General features: G+C 35.1%; 3 protein-coding genes across 3 annotated transcripts in view; all 3 read right to left on the reverse strand.

Moving 5' to 3' along the window:
- Nucleotides 1–442: 442 nt before the first annotated feature.
- Nucleotides 443–3020, reverse strand: LOC145553568 (uncharacterized). The gene is made up of 3 exons (XM_081612154.1): nt 2656–3020; nt 1647–1757; nt 443–1016 (listed from the first exon to the last, which is right to left on the reverse strand). The coding sequence occupies exons 1-3, from the start codon at nt 2705–2707 to the stop codon at nt 799–801; spliced, it is 381 nt and encodes a 126-aa protein (XP_081468280.1). The 5' UTR covers nt 2708–3020; the 3' UTR covers nt 443–798.
- Nucleotides 3021–5143: 2123 nt separating this feature from the next.
- LOC145553856 (uncharacterized) lies at nt 5144–9742 on the reverse strand. The gene is made up of 3 exons (XM_081612881.1): nt 9249–9742; nt 7927–8037; nt 5144–5480 (listed from the first exon to the last, which is right to left on the reverse strand). Exons 1-3 carry the CDS (start codon nt 9295–9297, stop codon nt 5260–5262), a joined length of 381 nt encoding a protein of 126 aa, XP_081469007.1. The 5' UTR covers nt 9298–9742; the 3' UTR covers nt 5144–5259.
- Nucleotides 9743–18941: 9199 nt separating this feature from the next.
- The window catches only part of LOC103472905 (uncharacterized), a 4132-nt gene continuing 496 nt past the window's right edge, over nt 18942–22577 (reverse strand). The window contains exons 1-3 of the mRNA XM_008422772.3: nt 21854–22577; nt 21196–21306; nt 18942–20066 (exon numbers count right to left, since the gene is read on the reverse strand). The exon at nt 21854–22577 is cut by the window's right edge and continues 496 nt beyond it. Coding sequence (XP_008420994.2) covers nt 19825–20066; nt 21196–21306; nt 21854–21905 — 405 coding nt within the window. The 5' untranslated portion in view covers nt 21906–22577 and the 3' untranslated portion in view covers nt 18942–19824. The remainder of the gene's footprint in view (nt 20067–21195; nt 21307–21853) is intronic.

Genomic DNA, 22577 nt, shown 5'->3' on the forward strand with positions numbered 1-22577 from the left:
GTCTCACATGGAGCCCAGACTGAAGTTAAACAAAAAATAACGCAGGATTTCTGGAAAAATAGTTTTGAAAATATTGTCTTTAAGAGACATAATAGCAGAAATAGACACTTTCTCATTGATTTCTAAAGTGTAAAAATACATTTCTTCCATAAAAACATGTTTATTTTTACGTCAGTTTGTTTATAAGTCACCAAATATAATAAACAAAAGTAGACCAGATGGATTTCACTTGTTAAAAACAAATATAAAAATAAAACTATTGGGTTAAAAAACAACAGATTTTTATGCTTCTACTGATAATCATTAATTTGAAATATGTGCTTCACTAAAGGTGGTTTGTAATATTAAAAATGAAACTGGAAAGTAATAACTTCATTATTTTTTATTAAATCCATATTTCTGTATTGATTTAAATAATTTTTTGCATTAGGTTAGAGGGAAAAGGTCAAACATTCATCACAAAGAAAAACAAACAAAAAAAAAAACAATCTGAACCAAATGTAGTGATTTAATCTAAAATGAATATTTTTCCAGCAAGTAAAACCAAATTTTCTGAAAAATAAAGTCAGTTACTATAATTATCAACAAATTATCCATGTTTGATTGGATATACTTTATTAACCCTAGTAAGGAAACCCATTAGTACCAAAAAACAATGATTTTATGCATTTCTGTTTTTCCATCTGTTCCAACTGGAGAATAACATTAAGTTAAAACTTCATTTAATGCATAAAAACAAATTAAAAAGAAGAAAAATCAGAGGATTAGCATGTGAAAATATGTAAGTTTCATGGTGAACTACATGAATCCCCACAGTGAGGACAAGATGGCGGCACAGAGGCCGACAGTCAGAGACAGCTGAATAGCAGAGGCTCCGTTGCACAGGTCTGTGGTGCAGCAGGCGTATTTGCTGCTGTACTCAACACCGATGATGGTGCCAGTGGATGTGGTCCCACAGGCGGTGGCGGCCACGCAGCCCCTGCTGTGCAGAGTGGGAGACCCCTTCGCTGTGAAGCCTAAGAGTGCCAGAAAACAGAAATCAGAATGTTAAGAAACAACAGTTGGGTCTCTCCGTTGCCAAGGCAACCAATGCTGCTATTACCCTAAATTACAAAATAAGCAAATATTTATTTCATTAAATAAATAATTATGCATTTACTGTAAGTATTTATTCATAAGTAGTTTGACTAATTAGAATTATAAGAAAAGTATGCTTTAATAATCGCATGACTACAATTATGTATTTTAATTTACTATTTTTTTAATATAATAAATATGTGTATACATGAATGGAGAAAGCCCCACACAACTTCTTTATTACATATAATCTTTCAAGTTAAACCAAAACAGTACCAGAAAATAATAAGGATGTTAAGAAACAAATGTTGGGTCTCTCTGTTGCCAAGGCAACCAATACTGCATGTACTCTCCTAAATAATAAATAATAAACATTTAATTAATTAATAAATAATTGTCCATTTAACATTTTGGCTACTTAAAATTATTAGAAAATAATACTTTATTAATATGACTTCAATTATTCTGAAGAACATTACCCAAATAGCAAAAAAAAAGATATATATGTATATCATTTTTTATGTAATTAGTCAATATATATCTTGACTAATTAAAAGATTTATCCTTACTTGCTTGTGAGAAGGTGCAGCTCTCTCCAGTTGCACATGTGACCTCCCCTTTCCCAAGCAAACAGCTCCCCGCTAAAGAGACTGAACATTTCTGGCACGTCAGGCATTGTGCTGTTTAGGGGAAAGAAATACAAGGTGTAAATATTTACGGTATGCATCTCGTTGTTCACATTGTGTTTTCAATTACAGACAGTTTTCAGTGACTACCAGGAAAAAGCTACATCAACAGAACAACCATTTGATAATTTATCAGCTGAAGGAAAGTGTTTAATCTGAGCAACATCCTGCTAAAATGTCGGTGCTACCTTTCATTAGCTGACTCCCCTCTCGCTTTTTTGCTTTTCAACTCAAAAATACAAAATATGTGTCAATGTGACTATGAGTTGTAACTGAGTTTTCAGCTGTATCCCAACATGACAAAGTCTGTCTTGCAAAAAAACATTACATAATAGTTATAGTTACTATTGTTATTAGTTTTCCTCACTTTTAGACCCATTTGATATGTTGTCTCTGATATACCAACAAGGCAAGATGTGCAAAAGTGGGACATCAGGTTTTTCTTGTAAAAATCCTATCCTTTAACCTATCTACATCCAGTTATTTTTTAAATAAATAGAAATGCCAATTAGACATCTACTTAACGTTTCATTTGATCAAATGTAGCTTCATTTGAATCCTTTGGCATTTGAAATTTCACTTTGAAGCACATACTTGGTTATTTGCTCCGAAAAGAAAAGTATTAAAGTATTAAACTTTAATACTTTTTTACCTTTTAATAGTTATGTACTGCAAATATGCAATAAATCACAATATTATTATTTAGAAATTAACTGAAATGACTGCATATTAGATTGATGTGTTAAGTAAAAATGAATTGTTTAGCAGTAAAATCATTCTTTGTTTTGATAGTAAATTGGATGCTGATTGTCTCGTAAAAAATAGAATAACTGCAAAAAAAAAAGAAATCCACTAAAATGCTTTTTTTCTGTAATATAGTAAACAAAATTACCTGTTGCAATCAGGGCGCTGAATGCGATCAGAGCTGTCCAGAAGGTCTTCATGTTTGTAAATCAACAGAAAGGAGTAAATGACTTAAACACGTCTAGATTCTCAGATGCGTCAGAGCAAAAGAAAAGAGAAGAAGAGCTGGGAAGGAGTGATGAAGATGAACCGGGTCTGTGGGCTTTTATGTCCATGAGAGGAGGAACAACTTTCCTCCAAACCCAGATTACCATCTTCAGCGAAAGTGAAACTCACATTCAAATCAAATTTTATTTTCTTTATCAAGTGCAACTAAAGAAAGTTGGTTGCAGAGTTGAGCTTTGCTTCATCTTCATCAAAAGATGTTTCTCTCATTTTACATAAACACCTCTAATACTCAGTAGAAGTCATGGTGGACAAATTTTTTTATGTTCTCGAGCCAAATTCACAGGATCCGACCTATTTTAGTGCTTGTTTGTAAAAATATAAAGCAATGAGAAAATATTTTAACCTAATAAAAGGTTTGCTGATGTGAGGAACAAGTTACACTGCAAAAAGACAAAATATTACCAAGTATTTTTAATCTTGTTTCCATTGCAAATATCTTAGTACACTTGAAATAAGATAAACTAACTTAAAAGTAACTTTTTAGTAAAAAAAAAATAGAGGCTTATTTTAAGTAAATAATTCATTTTTATTCATGAAAATGACAAGTTTGTCTTATTTCAAGGGTATTAAGATATTTGCACTAGAAACTAGACTAAAAATACTTGGCAAGATTTTGTGTTTTTGCAGTGAAGTTGAAACTTGATTGAAGATTTGCTTTGAGTTGTGATTAGTAAAAACAGCAACAAGTTTCTGATTTCAGGTTTCTGCAATCAAAATGGGTCACAGTACATTAAAATATCTTTACAGCCTCAGAGTCTGGTTTCATTTATTTCCCTGAAACCTAAGAAACTAGTAATTCTAGGTTGTTTGATCGTAATCATGAGCTTTAGCTTATCAAACATCGCCACACCTTGTGTTTAGGTTGATGAGAAAAAGGGGTCCATAGGTCAAAGCGTGATTGGGACTGATTTATCACACGTTTCTGTTTGCTGTGTGATAAACTGCTGGCTTCCTGTCATATGAAGATCAAATCTGATAAAATGGGTGTGAGTTTGTGCCTCGCCCTGTTTTGCTTTGATCTAAAGATATGTTTTTTACATGATAAAGGTCTTTGCACTGGTTTTGATAGTGTAGCTAAATCAATCAATCAAAGAAGAATGACTTCTTGTTACACTACAAAAAAAAAAGAAAAATCTTACCAAATAATTTTTTGGTCTAGTTTCTAGTTCATATATTTTAGTACACTTGAATTAAGACAAAACTAACTTAAACATAGGATTTCTGCAAGATATAGCAGCTTGTTTTAAATAATTCCTTAATATTAATGAAAAGTACAAGTTCCACTGGCACTGTTACTTAGCAACACCAGCCAAGCCCAGCCCGTCACCTAGCAACCCAGTTCTACTTCCACTGGCAGATTATTTCACTTATAACATGGGAAAATTGTCTTATTATAACTGAATTTATCTGCCAAAGGAACTAGTATGTTTTCATCAATATTAAGGAATTATTGACTAAAAACAAGCCTCTATGTCTTGCAGAAAAGGTACAGTACCTGTAAGCTAGTTTTTGTCTTATTCAAGTATAATAATATATTTGGACTAGAAACTACACTAAAAACACTTGGAATATTTGGTGTTTTTGACGTGCAAAAAAATAATTATGATGGAGAATATCCAACCTTCAGTTCCTAGAATGCTGTATTCCAGCTGAACATTTCCTCTGTTCTCGTGTCAAAAATATACAATTTCCACTCATCTGTTTATTCCAGACGTCTTGCTCTTTGTTAGCAGTCTGGTTTCCTTCATTGCACTTTTCACTGATGGCAAAGAAAATCATCATTCCAGGTTGGTTTGATTGTCAGCAAGAACTTTATCTTCTCCCCTAACAAAGAAAGTCGCTTTCTAACGTTGCCACACCTTGTGTTTGCGTTGATCAGACAAATAGGCCCATAGGTCAAAACGTGACAGTGACTGATGATTTATCGTACAGGATACTGTGATGAACTGTGATGAACTGCTGGAGATCGAACAGGATAGGAAGGGTGTGAGTTTGTGCCTCGCCTTGTTTTGATGTAATGATACGTTTCCATAGAATAAAGATCTTTCATCTGGTTTTGCTGATGAAGAATGTTGAAACTTTAAGATTGTTTTGAAAGATTGAAGAAGGCTCCACATAATGTCTTTATTATAAATAATCTCTAATAATACTCTGTAATTTCAGAGATTTATCCTTACTTGCGTCTGAGAAGGTGCAGCTCATTTATGTCGATGAGGGAAGGAAGTCCTGCACAACTTTCCCCCCCCCCCAACTCAGATTGCCATCTTCAACCAAAGTGAAACTCCCATTCGTCAAATTTTATTGACGAATGCATGCAAACAAAAAAAAAATAAAAAATCAATTTTAAGTGAAATGTTCATAATGTGTTTATTACACGAATACTTAATAAAGAGCAAGCAAATGGTTGTTTAAGTTCCCTACATATACAAGAGCTTTGCATAAAGTATAAAGACGGTCGTTGTTTCTAGAAGTGTAGCCGACTCCAAACAGCTGTGGCAGCGGCGCCCAGAGCTGCAGTGATGGTGAGCTGGACAGACGTAGCTCCGTTGCAGTTGTCGCCGTCGCAGCAGACTCTTGTCACTGTGTACCCGGCTGTCAGGAGACTTCCTGTCTCCGAAACGTTGCAGGGATCCGCATAAAAGCATCCTCGACTGTGGAAGCTCACCATATCAGTGATGTTAAAGACTGAAAACAAAAAAAGACTTTTTTAACAGTCGAAACAATTTATTTATTGGTATTCAGTCGAGTAAAAAGTGGATTTATTTCGTGTTTGTTTTTATGTCACACTCAAGAGATAATCTCAGTAAATGCAAAAAGCAATTTTAAAATGTAATTTATTAAATCCAATCATTCCAAAACAAAGTAGACCCTATGGGAACACCCTGGTTGAATAAAACTTTGACATTTAACGTCAACTAATCACTTAAACAGGACCACATGAAGTACGCTAAAGGATATCAAAAAGCAGCACATCATGTCCTAGTCTAAAGAAACCAGAGAACAGGAGATAAAATACTTTCTTCCCCTTCAACTTCTGCTCACGATATCTGAAAAGGAAAGATTTCTGGGCTTTGACTAGGCCTGGTGTTGGTATGTTTTGGAACTTTGTCCTGTTGGAGAGTTGAGTTCTGCTTCAAACTACATTTAATTAAAAAAATGGGCTCACATTTTCCATCTTTTGGAAATGTCATGATGGACTTTATACCGATGACCTCATCAGGCAAAGCATCCCCAGCATGACACTTCCCCCTCCGTGCTTCATCTTTGGTCTCAGGTTTTGTTCCTAGAATGCTGCCTTCCAACCAAACATTTCCTCTATTCTTAAGTCAAACGTATACATTCCCTATCAAACGTTTAAATAACATTATTCCAGACGTCCTGCTCTTTGTTAGCAGTCTGGTTTTCTTCATTCCACATTTGACAGATAACTAAGAAACTCATCATTCCAGGTTGGTTTGATTGTCATCAAGAACTTTATCTTCTCCCCCAAACAAAGAAACTCGCTTTCGAACGTCGCCACAGCTTGTGTTTACGTTGATTAGAGAAATATGCCCATAGGACGAAACGTGGTTGTGACTGATATTTTATCTTACATATTACCTTTTTGTCGTGTCATGAACTGCTGGAGATTGAACAGGATAAAAAGGGTGTGATTTTGTGCCTCACCTTGTTTTGTTTTGATTTAGCGATACGTTTTCCACAGAATAAAGATTTTCTTTCTTGTTTTGATGATTTAGCCACATTATTGCAGCTAAACGATTTTTATATATATGTTTTTTTGTTATACTTTCTTATCCCACGATATTTTATTATTAACCTTTATTACAAGGCGATTGTGGATCAAATGCAAAACACACATCTATATTTCACACTGTATAAAACTAGATAAATTAAATCTGGTTTCACAGGTTTAGAATTAAGTTTTCAGTCCCTACCTGCCTGAAGGATTCATCAATATATTGTATAGATCAGGGGTATCAAACTCATTTTCATTTTGGGACATATCAAACATCTGAATGTTCTTAAAGGGCCGGTTGTGCCAGAATGTGTTAATAAACCCTTTAAACTGTTTAAATATCAATAAGTAGCTGTCCCTCCAGGATTTTGTGATGGTTTTAGTGTTTTTTGCAATCAAAATTGCAGATTTTGCGGTGCCAAATTGGAAATGGAATTTTTATAATATATGCAAATTTTTATGTTAAATGTAACTTTTTATGACTTGCCGTATCAATGAGGAAGTATAAAACTAAGCAAGGCTAATAATTTTGAGAAAATATGCAGTAAAATCAGAAACAAATGTGGAGATTTGTTGATTTTGTATAAATTTAGCAGATTATTGGAAAACTGGTGGGACTTATTGATGTAATTTGAAATCTAGAGGGCCACATAAAAAGCTACAGCGGGACAGATTTGGCCCCCTGGCCTTGAGTTTGACAACTGTGATATAGATGAATTCCATTTTTAAAGATTATGAGAAAGTCTGTCCTTTTGGAAGTAAAATAAAAACAAATTGGGACTCTCTAAAGACACCAGGATGGTATCATGCTGTGGAACAGGACAGCAACTCTAAAAATACAATAAGATGAAGAGGTTTAGATTAAATCCTGAATGCTAGAATCTATTTTTTAGCTTTAGCTTTTGCTTCATTGTTAAAAAATAAGATTTTCTCCATACACGAGGTCACTTCTCCAAGATTTGAAAGTTTCTTTAAACGGCAGTTAAAACAGTGGAATTTTTCATCTTTTTGATACCATTAATAAAAAGATATGTAAAAGGATTTTATCTTAACAGTATTATAAATGTTCACATATTCTTTAAATTCATTTTGTTGAATTAAGAAGTTGTTTCTCCAGACATTTATTGCCGTATTAATTTCCGTTACGCTGCTCTTGGCAGTTGGTGGTTACCGTAGCAACCAGTAACTGACAGCTCCTCCCCCCTTTTTTTGTTGGGCAGAAACTGCTGGACTTTTGTTAATAACCACCATCTTGATTTTCTGTTTTGTTAGAATAAGTGCAGTGAACCTGAGTGGGTCTGTTGTGAAGAAGTGAACCTCCTGGACCTGAGACGAAGAGTTACACAGAAACCAGTTTCCTCTTTCAACAGCCAGATGAATGCAGCTGAAACTCACCCAGGTCTCCAGTGTAGCACTTGGCCTTAACTGAGCCACAGGTTTCCTTGGAGTAGAGAAGGCATTTCCCCCTGAAGCCCACTTTGCAGGAGTTACAGCTCAGAGAATCGGCTGTAAACCACAGAGGGAAGCAGAGAGACGTAAGCCTCATACGCACTGAAAAAAATCTAATTTTGTCATCTCTAAAGATTCAGTTTGGTGACATTTTTCTCAAAAGAGGTTTCAGTTGAAAGAGCAGCAGGTTTTTTGATGAAAATATAAAAACTTCTGCGTTACAAATGAATAATCAAGCTTGAAAGAGAAAAACGGTTTATTTTAAATAAAAATGAGAAAATATATGGACTATTTACAATTTTAGGTTTACTTTTTACTTAAAAATGCATAATGAGGTGACTCATTGTGGTAAAATTAAAGTTACTTGCCATTTTTGATAATTTCTTTTTTTTTACGCCATACATTTTTTATGTGTATGAGCTCAGAAGATTATAACAGCAATAAAAACCTGTGTAAAACCGAAAAGTATTATATTTTTGCGGAGCATAAACCATAAAAGTGCAGCTTTGTTAAAGAAAATTATTTTTGTTGAGGGTCACTATTCCCACATTTTTCCATCAGTAAACATTTATTTAAAATTTAAAACCATAATGTTAATAACATTTTAAATATTAAAGTGTATGTCACAATTCGTTGAATAATGTCTAATATTAGATTTAATCAGCATTATTAAGATATATGTTTTTTTATTATTATTATTTTGGTCAAATGGTAAAACTGAAGCATGTGCATTATCTCTTATATTTCTAAGTGTTTGTATGGTGGATAAAGAGTGCCAAAATTAAGAATAACCCTAGGAATAGATGAGTAGACCAATATCTGTGTTAGTATTTTAATAAAAACCAAAAAGTAATTTAAAAACCCGTTTAAGGCACCTTTTAGTAAACAATATGGTTTGATTATTATGTTGTAAGTAAAGGTTTAATTTAAATACTGATACAATTCACACATAGGTAAGTTATATATTGAACATGTCAGTTTGTGTCATATTTCAAAATTATAATTGTTTAAACAGTTTTTTAACTTTATTTTCCAGAATAACAAATTTATGTGTGCTTGTGTGCTTTGCTCCCAGTTTTGGCAGACTTGGTCCTCCACAATATAATTAATGTGTATAATAAACATATTAAACAAAATTATTTATTGCAAAGTGTAAGTTATACATGTTTTGTAATTTAAAGTTCCTCCTTTAGTGGTTTTTGTAAAATACAAACACTTCAGTTTAGATATATCTTTAATAATAATACTCGTTAAAAAGTGTGTCTTACCTGTAACAACCATCACCATAAGCACAGCACAGAGCAGCAGATTCTTCATTGTGACAAAAATTATTTTTCTGGAACAAGAAATTCAGAAACTTCTTTTTTAGGGTTAAAAAAAAGCCGTTTTAGATCGTTTCAAATGAGATTTAAGGGCTGCATGAAAGTGATTATATATCAAAGGTGGGGCGACTGGGGAATTAACTTTTGTCAGATGTTATGAAACTGAGGTTTGCTTCACAATAAAAACCACTGCAGCCCAAATAAAATGCTCCATTCACATTTGTATTATTGTGTTTGAAGCTCTGTGAACTTCAGTTTCATAAAAACAAACTTCATTATGCTTTTGAAACCATTTTATCTGAGTAAATAACCAGACGTGGATAAAAAGGAGGAGTCATTGTCAGTGCAATAACGAGACTTTTGTTCCAGCAGCTTGAAGATAAATAAAAGCTAAACAAAGGATTAAAAGCGTCCACTTTCACTCAGGGAAACTATTGTTCACATCAGGTTTTGTCCCATGAGTAAACATTGCGTCATTACAAAAAGAGATTAGATTTGTTTGCTAACATACATATTTTGATTTGATTTGATTTATTGTCATTGTACAGTAAATTGTACAATGAAATTATGTAGTACAGCTGTTCTTATGGCATTTGACTCCGAACTCCCATGGTTAAAGTTAATGTATGCTTAGCTGGGTACATAGTTAAGCTAAGCTCCACCGTCAGCCTCCATGTTTACTTCCGCAAACACTGAGCTCTTCTTCTTTTTATGGCGGTTGGCAGAAGACTGAGAACGCTGACGCTATTGCGCCCTCTACTGCGCATGCGGGACACTTTCAGGTTGTTTACCCGTTTACACTGCAGAACACATATAGGTCGCATTTACTGGCAGTGTGAACGGCCCTGGCAAAAAAATCGGAATTGAGTCACCCAACTCACCTGGTATAAAGTTAATTTTTTGTATTTTTCGTTCGTTACCTACTTTTGCTATCTTCAACTAATTGTGCTTATTCATATATCTTTTTTTTTGGCTCTAGTAGCCTTTATTTGATAGTTGGTTGACAGGAAGGTGGGTAGCGAGAGAGAGGGAGGACATGTGGCAAGGGTCGCCAGGCCGGGAATCGAACATGCGACAGCCGCGTCAAGGACTAGGGCCTCCATATGTGGGTTGTGCTTAACCCCTGCGCCACAACAGCACACCCTCTAATTCATTTATCAAAACGTTCAGCTTCTTCTGGAGATTTTTGCTTTGACTTGCACTATTGCACTTTTTGAAATAATTGCCCTTTTGTGCAAATTTTTGCCCCCTTGAAATACATGGTGGAATTCACTAACTGATGTCAGTTACTAGAGTGTGCACTCTAGTAACTTCCATTTTTGAACTTTTAATGCTTTTTTACAAACAAAATGATGCTGTTCATGCATACAGTATTTCACTGTAGAGAAATAATTTATGCATTAAAACGTAGCCACGTGTGTCTATGGAACTATTATTATCATTGCTACAGCTCTTTCTGTTTTCTGTCAAACTCTTCTGGAGTACAGCCATGTCACACTTTCTCCTATTCTTTCAATGTATTTTTTTCTTGTGCTGTTACTATCTGTTTCTAGGCATTCTGCTTGTCTACTTTTCTGTTTGCCTTCTGCTTCTACTGGTTTTACTATCTGCTAAGGTGTTCTGCAATCTTTAATCAATTTTAGCAATTCATATATCAAAATGTTCTGCTTCTTCTGCTCCTTTATGCTTTTTGGTTTGTTATATTTCACTTCACATATTTCTGGTTTTGTACTAATTTCTGCTTCTGCTAGTTTATGCTTTTTGCTGTTTCACTGTTTAATTGTTTCAACCATTTCTGGCATTGTACTAATTTCTGCTTCTGCTAGTTTATGTATTTTGCTGTTTCACTGTTCAACTGTTTCAATTACTTCTGGTTTTGTACTAATTTCTGCTTCTTGTGATAATTATGCATTTTCTTAAGCTCTGTTTTGCTTTTTGGCTTTTTCAAATAATTCAGGTTGCACACAAACTCCTGCTTCTTCTGCTGAATGTCATTAAACTTTTTCTACAATGTATGACTGTAGCTTTCTTCTGTTTTTTCTACATCTTAATCTTTGTTTTCATGTTTCTTGTATTTCTCCATCAATCATTCTGCAAATATGCTTCTTTTGCTCCTTTATGCTTTGTTTTGCTATATTTCACTTCTTCAAATATTTCTGGTTGTGTACTAATATCTTCTTCTTCTAAATTTATGCTTTTTGATCTGTTTCACTGTTCAACTGTTTCAACTATTTCTATTTCTTCTGTTTTCTTCTACTTCTTAAGCTTTTCTCCACTTTTTCTGGCATTTCTGCAGAATGCATTCTGCAAATATGCATTCTCACGGCTATGCTATATAAATAAAATTACCTTACCTTACCTTACCTTACCTTACCTTACCTTACCTTACCTTACCTTACCTTACCTTACCTTACCTTACCTTACCTTACCTTACCTTACCTTACCTTACCTTACCTTACCTTACCTTACCTTACCTTACCTATAAACCTCAATTTATCAAGTTTCATTAAGTTTAAATTTGAATCCATCAACAGCTAAGTGCCTCAACTGCTTCTAGGCCTCACTTCCGCAAAATCTGGAAGTCGCAGTAGAGGCATACTGCCGTATCTGAACTCATTATGAGGCGTTTGCGTAGAAGCGGACTTAACTTCTGTTGGCAGGTGTAAAGATTTCAAAAGTTCATCACCAGACAATGGCACTCCCGTACAAAACCTTCTGGTTTTCTCTACCAGGTTGTATGACGGAAATATTCCTGCTCTTTGAAGAGTTCTGTTGTATGTGAAAGGCTGGAAGATGCCATATGCTGGTTTGGGTCGCTCGATATTGTGGAGCCCCAGTCCGGCTTCAATCCAATGTGAAACTGTCTTAAAGAAACTCATTGTCAAATTTGTTAGATAGATGTAGAATAATAATAATAATAGGCGAAGGAAGAAAGCTGAATACAAATAACAGAGATCTTATATATATATATATGCACATTTCTCAGTCCAGAAATGTGCAGTTCTAGGCACAGCCAAGATACTGCGCAGAACCCTCAAGCTCCCAGGCCTCTGGTAGAGGACCCGAGCTCAGAGGATGGAACAGACCACATGACAGGCTGAAGCTCGAACGTCATGTCACGTGAGTTGGAGCGGACTGCAGAGAAGAGTAGGAGGCGGAAATGGGACCTCCAACTACAGACGTATTTACGTTTTATTCGTGTGTATACTCCCAACTAACAACATAGAATTGTTTGTGAATAAAAATATAATGCCCCTTTTCCACCGGCTCTACTTCAGCAGCCTGGCTCGGCTCTATTTCGGAGTGACCGCTTTTCCAGAGTCGAATCTGTAGCAGGGTGCTGCCTCCTGGCGGTGGGGGCGGGGGGTATCGCCATTTGCTGCGCTTCGTTACTATGCAGGCACGTGCAGAGAGGGGAGCTGGGGGTGTTTGAGCACCTGCCCTTTTTGCTCCTTGCCTCAAAGTGCCCTTTCGGTCAAATTTTTTTTTTGCATCATTATTTTCTAAGCCCTCTTCTGACACATAATAACATGTACTAAAATGATTTGGCTTTTTTTTTTTTTTTTGTACAACATAATAAACCCTCTGGTCACCTTGTTACCTTTGACCTTTTGCCCGTGACGCATGACGCGGTTGCCTCTCACGCAGTGAGATAAGGCGGCTAACTGGAGCTCAACGTAGCGAACGTTCCAGATTACAGAACAGTTTTTGGTGAATTTAAAAAAAAAAAACGTTTTTGGTGAATAAAGTGGAGTAGACTTGCTGCTTGTCAGATGACGGAAAACGTTGAAGTATCGTTTCTGCTTCAGCTCGGAGTCGCGGTTTAAGCAGAGAGGTAATGAAATACAACAGACACTGACAGGCCTCTGCGTCTGCCTTTCTCTGAAGAACTACTGAGCGGGAGGAGACAGCCAGGTGAGGAGAAACTGTTCTTATCATTCTGTATTTTTATCATACAGACATTAAGCTGTTGTTGTTGTGCTATTAGCTAGCTGCTAGCTAACGACTTTGCTAGCAAAGCAAGATAACTAAAAAGTTTCTTCCCTGTATCTTTAATGACATCAGTCATTCTTTAGTATTGCTTATGCAACAGGGGAGCATCGCCTGTCCAAAACCTGTCATTTCCATAATGGATATATGTCCGATCTTCTAATTTCCTTTGTTGCATAATGTATATTTCATTTATTCTGGCGTTAGGTAAATGTATCTTGAAGGAGAATAACACTTAAATAAAAGTCCAACAAGGATATTCGTTTAGAATTAAAAATAACTCACCCTGAATTACCATGATAGATATAAAGTGTGTAATTAATGAAGGGGAAAAAAAAACTCAATCCAGACTTTTAGTTTAGGGTCTGGTTCGCAGAGTATGAAGTTAAATTTGTTTCCCAATTATTCAATGGGAAAAAAAAACAAGAATTGTTTTGATTTCATTGTAAATCATTGTAATGATTTCTTTAAGAACAAGTCGTTTTGTTTAAAAAACTTTTTTAAATTAAATAACTAATAATTTTCTTGTGAACTTAAAAAGTTATTTACCAAACATAAACATTTATTTGCACACATCAGAAATCTTTTATTGCGATTTTGGGCCCTGCCCACGACTGATGTGAGAATCACAAGTAAAACTTTGAGTCAAACAAAAACTTAGAATATTAAGAAAAGATTTATGACATGCACAAATAAGTTTGTTTTGCAAAAAAAAAATTCACTTCATGAGACAAATGTGTGATTTAAATGTTAACGTTTTTTAAGCAAAACTCAGTAGGCTTTTCTCATGGTGACATACTGTACATTATGTATGCTTTATATAGAGATTTCCCTTAGCTTTGATTGTATCTCACAATTTTGTAATTTATCATTGTGTATTAAACTCTGAAAGCTGTGTGGCTTTGTTAATATTCTGTCCTAGAAGACGGTTAGATGTGCCCTTTTTCTTTTTTTTTCTTTTTTTTGAGCACCTGCCCCTTTAGTGGTCTCTGCACGGCCCTGTTACTATGCGACCTAACTCGAGTTGTTTTTCTGATACAAAAGACTAAGAAGCTTCTTTTGAGCTATTTTTTTATAGCCTGATTGTGATTTTTCTGAGACTTAAAGAAAATGCGCGGTGGGAGGAAAGCTGCGATTGTGTGGAGGAGGAGCTGATCTCCGCCTTGCAGGGGGAGGAAAGCAGGTGGCTCAGATGGTGCACATAAGCCAACGAGGATTTTTGTATTAAACTACTATAAAACTTGTAATAGTGCCGAATATATATGCACTAATGTTAGTCGGGGTGTTGCAAATAACTTAAAAGTGTCAGAATTCATTCATAATATAATTCAAAATGTTTTCAGATGTTGGTAAACTGCCCCTGCAGACCTTCGAGGTTCTTCGTGCTCCTCTGAGTTGTAGGACGTCTCATCAGGGTCAGTCTTCCTGACTGTCAGTCGGTGTTTACCTTCAGGATGTCCAGACGGTTAGCATGCATTAGTTTTTTTTAATTCTGCAGAAAAGAAAAAATATAAAACCAAAAATCAGGGCTGTAGTATATTAGAAAGTCTTGTGATTTGAAAAAATGCAATGACAATGCCAGGTGTATTAAATCTTTTGCCGTCTTTCTGATATGTGCTTCTATCACTCTGTGACCACTGACATTTTGAGTTGGGCTGGTGTGAACGTCTGTTGGAGTCAGACTGCTCAAATATTACACTATCATGTGAACTGCAAAAGTATCCCGTACCATAACTCACAGGAAAAAAATTCATCTGCTTCTTCTTCTTCTTCTAGCCCAATCTTTACATGTGAAATTTTTGCGCCCTCTACTGTGCGGGACACTTACTTTCAGGTTGTTTACGGTTCATCAAATACAAGTCTACTATCATGTATCAGGAAGCATAGGTCTCTTGAGAAACTTCATCTCAGTGAGACTTAACTGGTTAAATAAATAAACATGTCTTGTGTAGCTGATGAAGGACTCACGGACACAACAGACGTCTTTACTCTGATTTTATTGATTTACATTGTTGTAATTAAGAGGCTACATAGATGAAAACAATTAGATTTGTTAGAATTATGAAGCAAAACATCATCGCGAAGTATGTTTAAACTCAATGTTTCTATGAAACATCTTATTGGTCAGCTACCATGGCGTTGGCAATCAGGCCAAGTTTTGCTTCAGTGTTTGATTTCTTCAAAGATTTATTTTCAAACAGGCTTTATGTAGAAACATTTCTAAATTGCACAAATGAGTTTAAAGAGAACAAGCTGGGAGGTTATGGTAATCTCATTACAACATGCTTCCCAACACAGAGGTGAGGATGGCTCCACCAATGGCAGCAGTGAAGGTCATCTTGGTTGCTGTGGCTCCACTGACAGCGATGGTGTTACACTTGTCTGTCTTATAGCAGGTGGTATTGAATGTGCAAGCATCACCCAGGAAAGACTGACTGATTGTTCTACCACAGGTTGTGTTGTCCGTAGCACAGCCATGAAAGCCAAAACCACTGACATTGGGAAACTCTGTAACGAAATGATTGAGATAGGTCAGACAGTGAAGAATAAGGCTGCGTTCACACTGCAACCTGAAGTGACCCAGTTCGGATTTTTTGTCAAATCTGAATTTTTTGGCGTGGTTGTTCAGACCTCTAAATATGCACGACTTGTATTTGATGAACTGTAAACAACCTGAAAGTAAGTGTCCCGCACAGTAGAGTCACATGTAAAGATCGTGCCAGGTGTTTTACCAACCGTGACCAAGAAGAAGAAGAGCTCAGTGTTTGCAGAATTAAACATGGTGGATCGTATCTTACGATTCTGAAGTTGTTGTTTGACCAGAGCAGCACATTAACAACTTAATCCTCATTACAGTCCGCCATGGTTGTTGTTTTTCTTCACACTTGTGCATAGTAGTGACATTTGTCGAGTATCAATGTCGTTCAGGTAGGATGAACACAACCTGGCCGTTCAGATTCAGGTCACATTTGAAAAGATCAGATACATATCGGATACCCAAGTGGTCTGGGTAATATTAGAAAAAAAATCTGATCTGTGTTGTTCAGATCAGATTTGAAAAGGTCATGAAAAGGTCAGATACAGGTCACATTAAGGCAAAAAATATATAAAAATAAAAATAATAATAATAATAATAATAATAATAATAATAATAATAATAATAATAATAATAATAATAATTGGGTCACTTCAGGCTGCAGTGTGAATATAGCCTAACTTATACTTAACAAGAGATGATATTGCTTTTTCTGCTGAAAATTTTGCTTTCCGCCTCCCTGACCTTTGTCTTTTGTCCTTTCTCTCCTGCTAGGAAACTTTGTGAAGCTGGAAATACTCGCCCAATGCCAGAAATGCAAACAGATTAACTACAATTGCTACAGCGTGGGAGATTTTTTAGAAAACTACTTACTCAATGTTGAAGTGTAACATTGGGTCACGTTGGCTGAGCAGACCTCAGTAGACGGCTTGACGCAGTAACCCACCACACTTAAGGGGCAGGTGTAGCAGGTCAGGGTCTCCACTGAAAATGCATTCAAAAATAAATGTATCAGGAAGCATAATAAATATACAGCATTTGTGTTCAGCTCAACTAAAGCAAAATTATTCAAAATAAAGGAATTCTTATGTTCATTGCTTGTGTACTGTCACTGCAAAAACACCAAATATTACCAAGTATTTTTGGTCTAGTTTCTACTGCAGATATGCCAGTACCCTTCAAAACTAATTTACAAATAACTTGACGACTTAAAAGTTTGTTTTAAATCAATAAGTCCTTATCATAGATGAAACTAGTTCCATTGGCAAACTATTTCACTTATAACATGAGAAAAATATTGTTATAAGTGGAAAAAATCTGCCAGTGGAACTAGAACTGCGTTGCTAGGTAACGGGCTGGACTTGTCTAGGGTTGCTAGGAGACGGTGCTGTCCCAGTTGATTGTGAAACTAATACATTTTTCATAAGCATGAAGGAGTTATTGACTTAAAACAAGCTCCTATTTCTTGTTAAAAACTTACTTGTAAGTTAGTTTTGTCTTGTTTCAAGTGCCCTAACATATTTGGACTAAAAACAAGACGTAAAATATTTGGTAAGACTTTGTGTTTTTGCAGTATTTGAGATTAATTGTAGTTTTTTGACATAAATTAATTTGGGTTTAAACAAGTCACTTTCAATTTATTGTTTCTAATCGCTAAGGTTTTACCCTATTGGATTATTTCTGCTCTTTGACATCAGAAAAATCTCATCAAATAAAAAAATATATGTTACGACATTACCGCACCTTTAACAGGTTTTAAAGTTAGTACTTTTTAATAAAACAGGTTAGAAAGATATCTGTCTCGATTTGGATGCTGCTGGTGTGGGTTGTTTAATACAAATAACATAAGTGTATTTTTTGACCTTGTCAACATGTGTTGACTTTTATATTCTAAGATGTTTGACAATGAAAATGAGTTAATAAGAAATTCAAATAAGAAAATCAAATAATATTTCTTGGAAGTATAATTATAATTCTATTTCCAAGAAATATAATTTGATGTTTGAATTTTTCTTACTAAGCTAATTACTCCTAAAAAAAGACATTTAAAAAATGTTGAGACTAAATGTTAACATGTTAAACATTTTCTCATAAATGATGTTCAGGCTCAAATACACTGCAAAAACAAAATCTTAAGCATTTTTGGTCTAGTTTTCACAGCAAATATCTCAGTTCACTTGAAATAAGACAAAACTACCTTACAAGTATCTTTTTAACAAGAAATAGGAGCTTGTTTTAAGTCAATAATTCCTTAATATTGATTTTAAAACATACTCGTTTCATTGGCAGGTTATTAAACTTATAACAAGATATTTTTCCCATGTCATAAGTGGAATAATCTATCAATGGAGCAAGTACTTTTTCATCAATATTTAAGAATTACTGACTTAAAACAAGCTTCTATATCTGGCTAAAATGTACTTTAAAGTTAGTTTTGATTGATTCATTTCAAGTTTGCTAAGATACTTGCAATAAAAAGCAAAAATACTTTGTAAGATTTTGTGCTTTTGCACACAACGTATTAAACTTTGACTGCATGATCAAGCAATGATTAAATCACATCTCAGATACTCACCAGCAACCACGCATGCAACAATTGAAAGAATAACCTTCCCCATCTCAGTTGGTTGATTTGAGTTTTAGCTCAAAGACCAACAGAAAATCCTTCCTGTGAAAACCTGGTTTTCACAGGTTTTCACAGGTTTCAACATATGGAAGATATGATCATATCTTCCATATGATCTTTGTGGGGACGTTGGTGAGGACAGATTAATATTAAGTTGAGGAAAGGAGGGGATAATGCATGGAAAAGGGGTTATTCAATGTCCGAGGAGGACACTCCTTAAACAACATAGATCTGCCATCTATGTTCTATTACTAATAAAATATTGACTTGCCATCTGCGCATCATTGCATTCAGTTTTTATTCACAATTTGTTTAGTGTCCCAACTTTTTGTGGTATCCGGTTTGTATGTGCATTGAGTGTCGTCATCACAGAAAAATCTGAAAATGGGTTACTGTAAGTTTCTACTGTTCCATATTTGTTTTGGGTTTTTTTTTTTAGGAAATTTTGTAAAAATAAATAAATTAATAATAATAATAATAATAATAATAATAATAATAATAATAATAATAATAATAATAATAATAATAATAATAATAATAATAATAATACAAAAGTGGAACAAATGTGTGAATAAAGTCGCAGAACGTTTGAACTTTAACTACTTTGTAGTCTCAGGCGCTAAGAACTCGGGATTTTATTTCAAGACCAGTCAAGACCACATCTGTGAAAATATGACTAAACTTACAGCATATTGTCCAGAGTATTTATGCATTTAGTAAAATGGATATGTGTTAAAACATTTTAACAGAACATTTTGTATTATGTTTATCCATTGGGTTTAATATCCTAAAATATAAATGTTTATTTCTATTTCTTGTCTTTAATAATTTGACCTGAATTTACTTTTCATCCATTTTGTTTGGTCCAACCAGCACAGATTACTCAGTCACAGCCTTCGATGATGCAAGAAAGTCATTGACTAAAAGATGTGACTATTTTTAAAATTATTTCATCACCTCAAAGAAGTAATCATTTTACTCAGAATGCTGAATTTTGCTATACTTGCTGAGGGGTAAAAAGGGTAAATATACTTTAATGTGATCATAAGTGTAGACCCGGACACCAAAGAGACAGTTGCAGAAGTTGTTTTCCTATATAGAGGTAGTTTAATTTATTATGGCACAAAGCTTAGAGGGATTAAAAATTTTTGATAAAAAAAATGCACAAAAAAAAAATTCTAAACATCATCAAGAAAGATTAACAACCTCAATGTTTCTCTGAAACATCCCACTGATGAACTTCCCTGACTTAAACATCTGCGAACAACTAAACCGTAATCTGAGTACCTCTGGCTCTGAGCAAATTAGTATTGCTATTGATTTTATTGCACCTGTTGTGTGCAAACAAATAGATCAGCTTTCGTATTAAATCACAAAATGCTTCCCAGTGAGGAGGCCAGGACGGCTGCTCCGACGGCGGCGCTGAAGGCCATCTTGTTGGACGGAGCGGCGCTGAGCGTGATGGGGTTGCAGCTCTCGGTGGAGCAGCAGGTGATCTTGGTGTTGTAGGTGACGCCCAGCATGGTGTCAGGGGTGGTTGCGTCACAGCCGGTGGCGTTTTCCCTGCAGCCCTGGATGTTGAAGCCCACGAAGTCTGGCAGGGACGGGAACGCTGCAGAGAAACAGATTAAATAAATCAGTGGGTTTGGAAAAATGTGCACTTTTATTCATCTGCATCTAATTGGTGATTTTATCTAATTTCATTGAGTTAAAAAAATGCTTTTACTCTGATGCTCTGTTGACCCAAAGGGTTACCAAACTGGAAAGTCCAGATTTACAACCAAAATTTCCACTCCGTGTTGCTCAAAGTAATAGCTTACACACTGCAAAAACACAAAATCTTACCAAGTATTTTTAGTTCAGTTTCTTGCCACTTAAAATAAGACAAAATCAACTGATAAGTAACTTTTCACCAAGAAATAGGAGCTTGTTTCAAGTCAAATTTCTTAATAACTGTGAAAATGTACTACTTACATTGGCAGATTATTTCACTTACAACATGGGAAAAATATCGTATTATGAGTGACATAATGCGCCAATGGAAAAAGGAATAATTTACTTAAAACAAGCTCGTATATCTCCCTGAAAAGTTATTTGTAAGTTATTTTTGTCTAATTTCAGGGGTACTAAAATACTGTATAAGATAAAGCAGCATAATTCTCCACTGCACTGCAAAAACACACAATCTTTGGTCTAATTTCTATTGCATTTATCTTAGCACACTTGAAATAAGACAAATAAGACAAAACTAACTTAAAATTAACTTTTAGCAAGATATAGAGTTTCAGTTAAGCAAACAATCCTTTAATATTGATAATAAATGTACTAGTTCCACAATCAACTTGCTCTGCACCGTTACCTAGCAACACCAGCCATGCCCAGTCCGTCTCCTAGCAACCCAATTCTAGTTCCATTGGCAGATTATTTCACTTATAACATGACCTTTTCTCCATGTTATAAGTTTAACAATCTGCCAATGTAACTAGCACGTTTTCATCAATATTAAGGAATTATTTACCTAAAACGAGCCTCTACATCTTGGTAAAAAGTTACTTTTAAGTTAGTTTGCATTATTTCAACTGTATTAAGATATTTGCACTAAAAACTAGACCAAAATCACTTGGTAAGATTTTATGTTTCTGCAGTGTAGCAATTGGGAACGGCAGTAGTTTAGGTGATTGAATGACTTCCCAAAGCTTTTAGCTAATTTGTGACTAAAACGGCAATAAAGCGGCACTTACTGGCTCTTCCAGTGTAACACACATTAGAGGTGGAGGGGCAGGTCTCATTAACGGCGTTCAAGCAGTTCCCCAACAGACTGAAGGAGCACTTGTTGCATGACAGGGACTCCACTGAAACAGAAGAAAGAGTTTTACTCGAACATCAGGAAAGTGCAGAGGAAACTGTGACTCAGCTCGGATAAAGGACACACCTAAATGTTTGCCTTCATTCAAAATGTTTTTCAGAATTGTGGATTTTCTGGTGAGATATCCTGTTGACCACACCCAGATGTGATTTGCAAAACCTGCTAAACTCTCAGTGAAGCAATGTTGCTGATGCTGAAATATTTGAAGGCTGCAGTTGTGAGTTTCTCAATGAGATAAACATGTAAAATGTTTTTCTCATTGAGATAAACATTTATCTCATTTTATCTCAAACAATTATTAGTGATAATTTAGCCTAATTTGAGCATTATTTGGTCATTTTTTTTAATATACCCCTTGTAAGATCAAAGAAACTGGCTAATCTTGACTATAATACTGTATTTATAAAATACAAAAATATTTTAAAAAATAGCTACTACTACAAAAATAATCAAGTTTATTAATTAATACATATATTTTTTGTCATTTAAATGCAATGTTACAGTCATTTTTGAGTGAACACAACTTTTCTTACCCAACACCAGAGATGCAACAGCTACAACAACAGCAAGAACAAACTTTCCCATCTTGGTTTTGTAGATTTCACTCTTGGTTTCTGCCCAAAAAATCCCAGCGGGTCTGAAGTGGTGAGCCTGCCGCTACGGACGGAGGCTTTTATGAGGTGAGGGGTGGGGGTGCGGTGGACTGGAGGGGTTTTTCAGGTCTTTTGAGTTTCGCCTTGTCTTAAAGAAAAGGTGAGGAGGAGTGGAAACCGAGACCGGAACAGCCAGGAGGGATTCCGGTTGTTGATTTGGTGGTTCTTATTGTTTTAATGAATTTTTTTCTTTCTAAATCCATTAAGAGAAACAATTAAGGCAGAGGTAGTGATCAACAAAACCTTGATTACAAAATGTTTTACGTTTTACTTGCATATTTTTTCAAAGGTTTCACATCATTCCTCTTCCAAGTGAAAAGATTGTGACCTTTGACCTTTAAGCAGCATAACTCTGGGCTGCAGAACCAGTTGGTCTTTCGCTGGACTCCATTATTTGGATTTTTATTGTAATTTTCCAGGGCAATTTTTCATCTTTGCATTCAGTAAAGCTACATAATCACTGAATTGAATTGATTAATAACTCCAGAATAACTCCAGTCAGAAAATAATAGACTTATTCTAACAAACCAAAATATTTTGATGTGATTTATGTAAAATTCACATTTTGCATGTTTTTGTACTTCCATTTGGGTCTGTACTGCTT

The sequence above is a fragment of the Poecilia reticulata genome, chromosome 11, assembly GCF_904066995.2.
Source record: "Poecilia reticulata chromosome 11, P_reticulata-male-v2, whole genome shotgun sequence".
In the NCBI taxonomy this organism is placed as follows: Eukaryota; Metazoa; Chordata; class Actinopteri; order Cyprinodontiformes; family Poeciliidae; genus Poecilia; species Poecilia reticulata.

Bases quoted from the DNA above. Each gene is read 5' to 3' on its own strand.
- LOC145553856 (XM_081612881.1), bottom strand. From the start codon at position 9,297: ATGAAGAATCTGCTGCTCTGTGCTGTGCTTATGGTGATGGTTGTTACA. The intron at 8,038-9,248 runs GTAAGACACACT...TGTGGTTTACAG, and splicing joins TATGGTGATGGTTGTTACAG to CCGATTCTCTGAGCTGTAAC. The intron at 5,481-7,926 runs GTGAGTTTCAGC...TTTTGTTTTCAG, and splicing joins GTGCTACACTGGAGACCTGG to TCTTTAACATCACTGATATG.
- LOC145553568 (XM_081612154.1), bottom strand. From the start codon at position 2,707: ATGAAGACCTTCTGGACAGCTCTGATCGCATTCAGCGCCCTGATTGCA. The intron at 1,758-2,655 runs GTAATTTTGTTT...TCCCCTAAACAG, and splicing joins CAGCGCCCTGATTGCAACAG to CACAATGCCTGACGTGCCAG. The intron at 1,017-1,646 runs GTAAGGATAAAT...TGGCACTCTTAG, and splicing joins CTGCACCTTCTCACAAGCAA to GCTTCACAGCGAAGGGGTCT.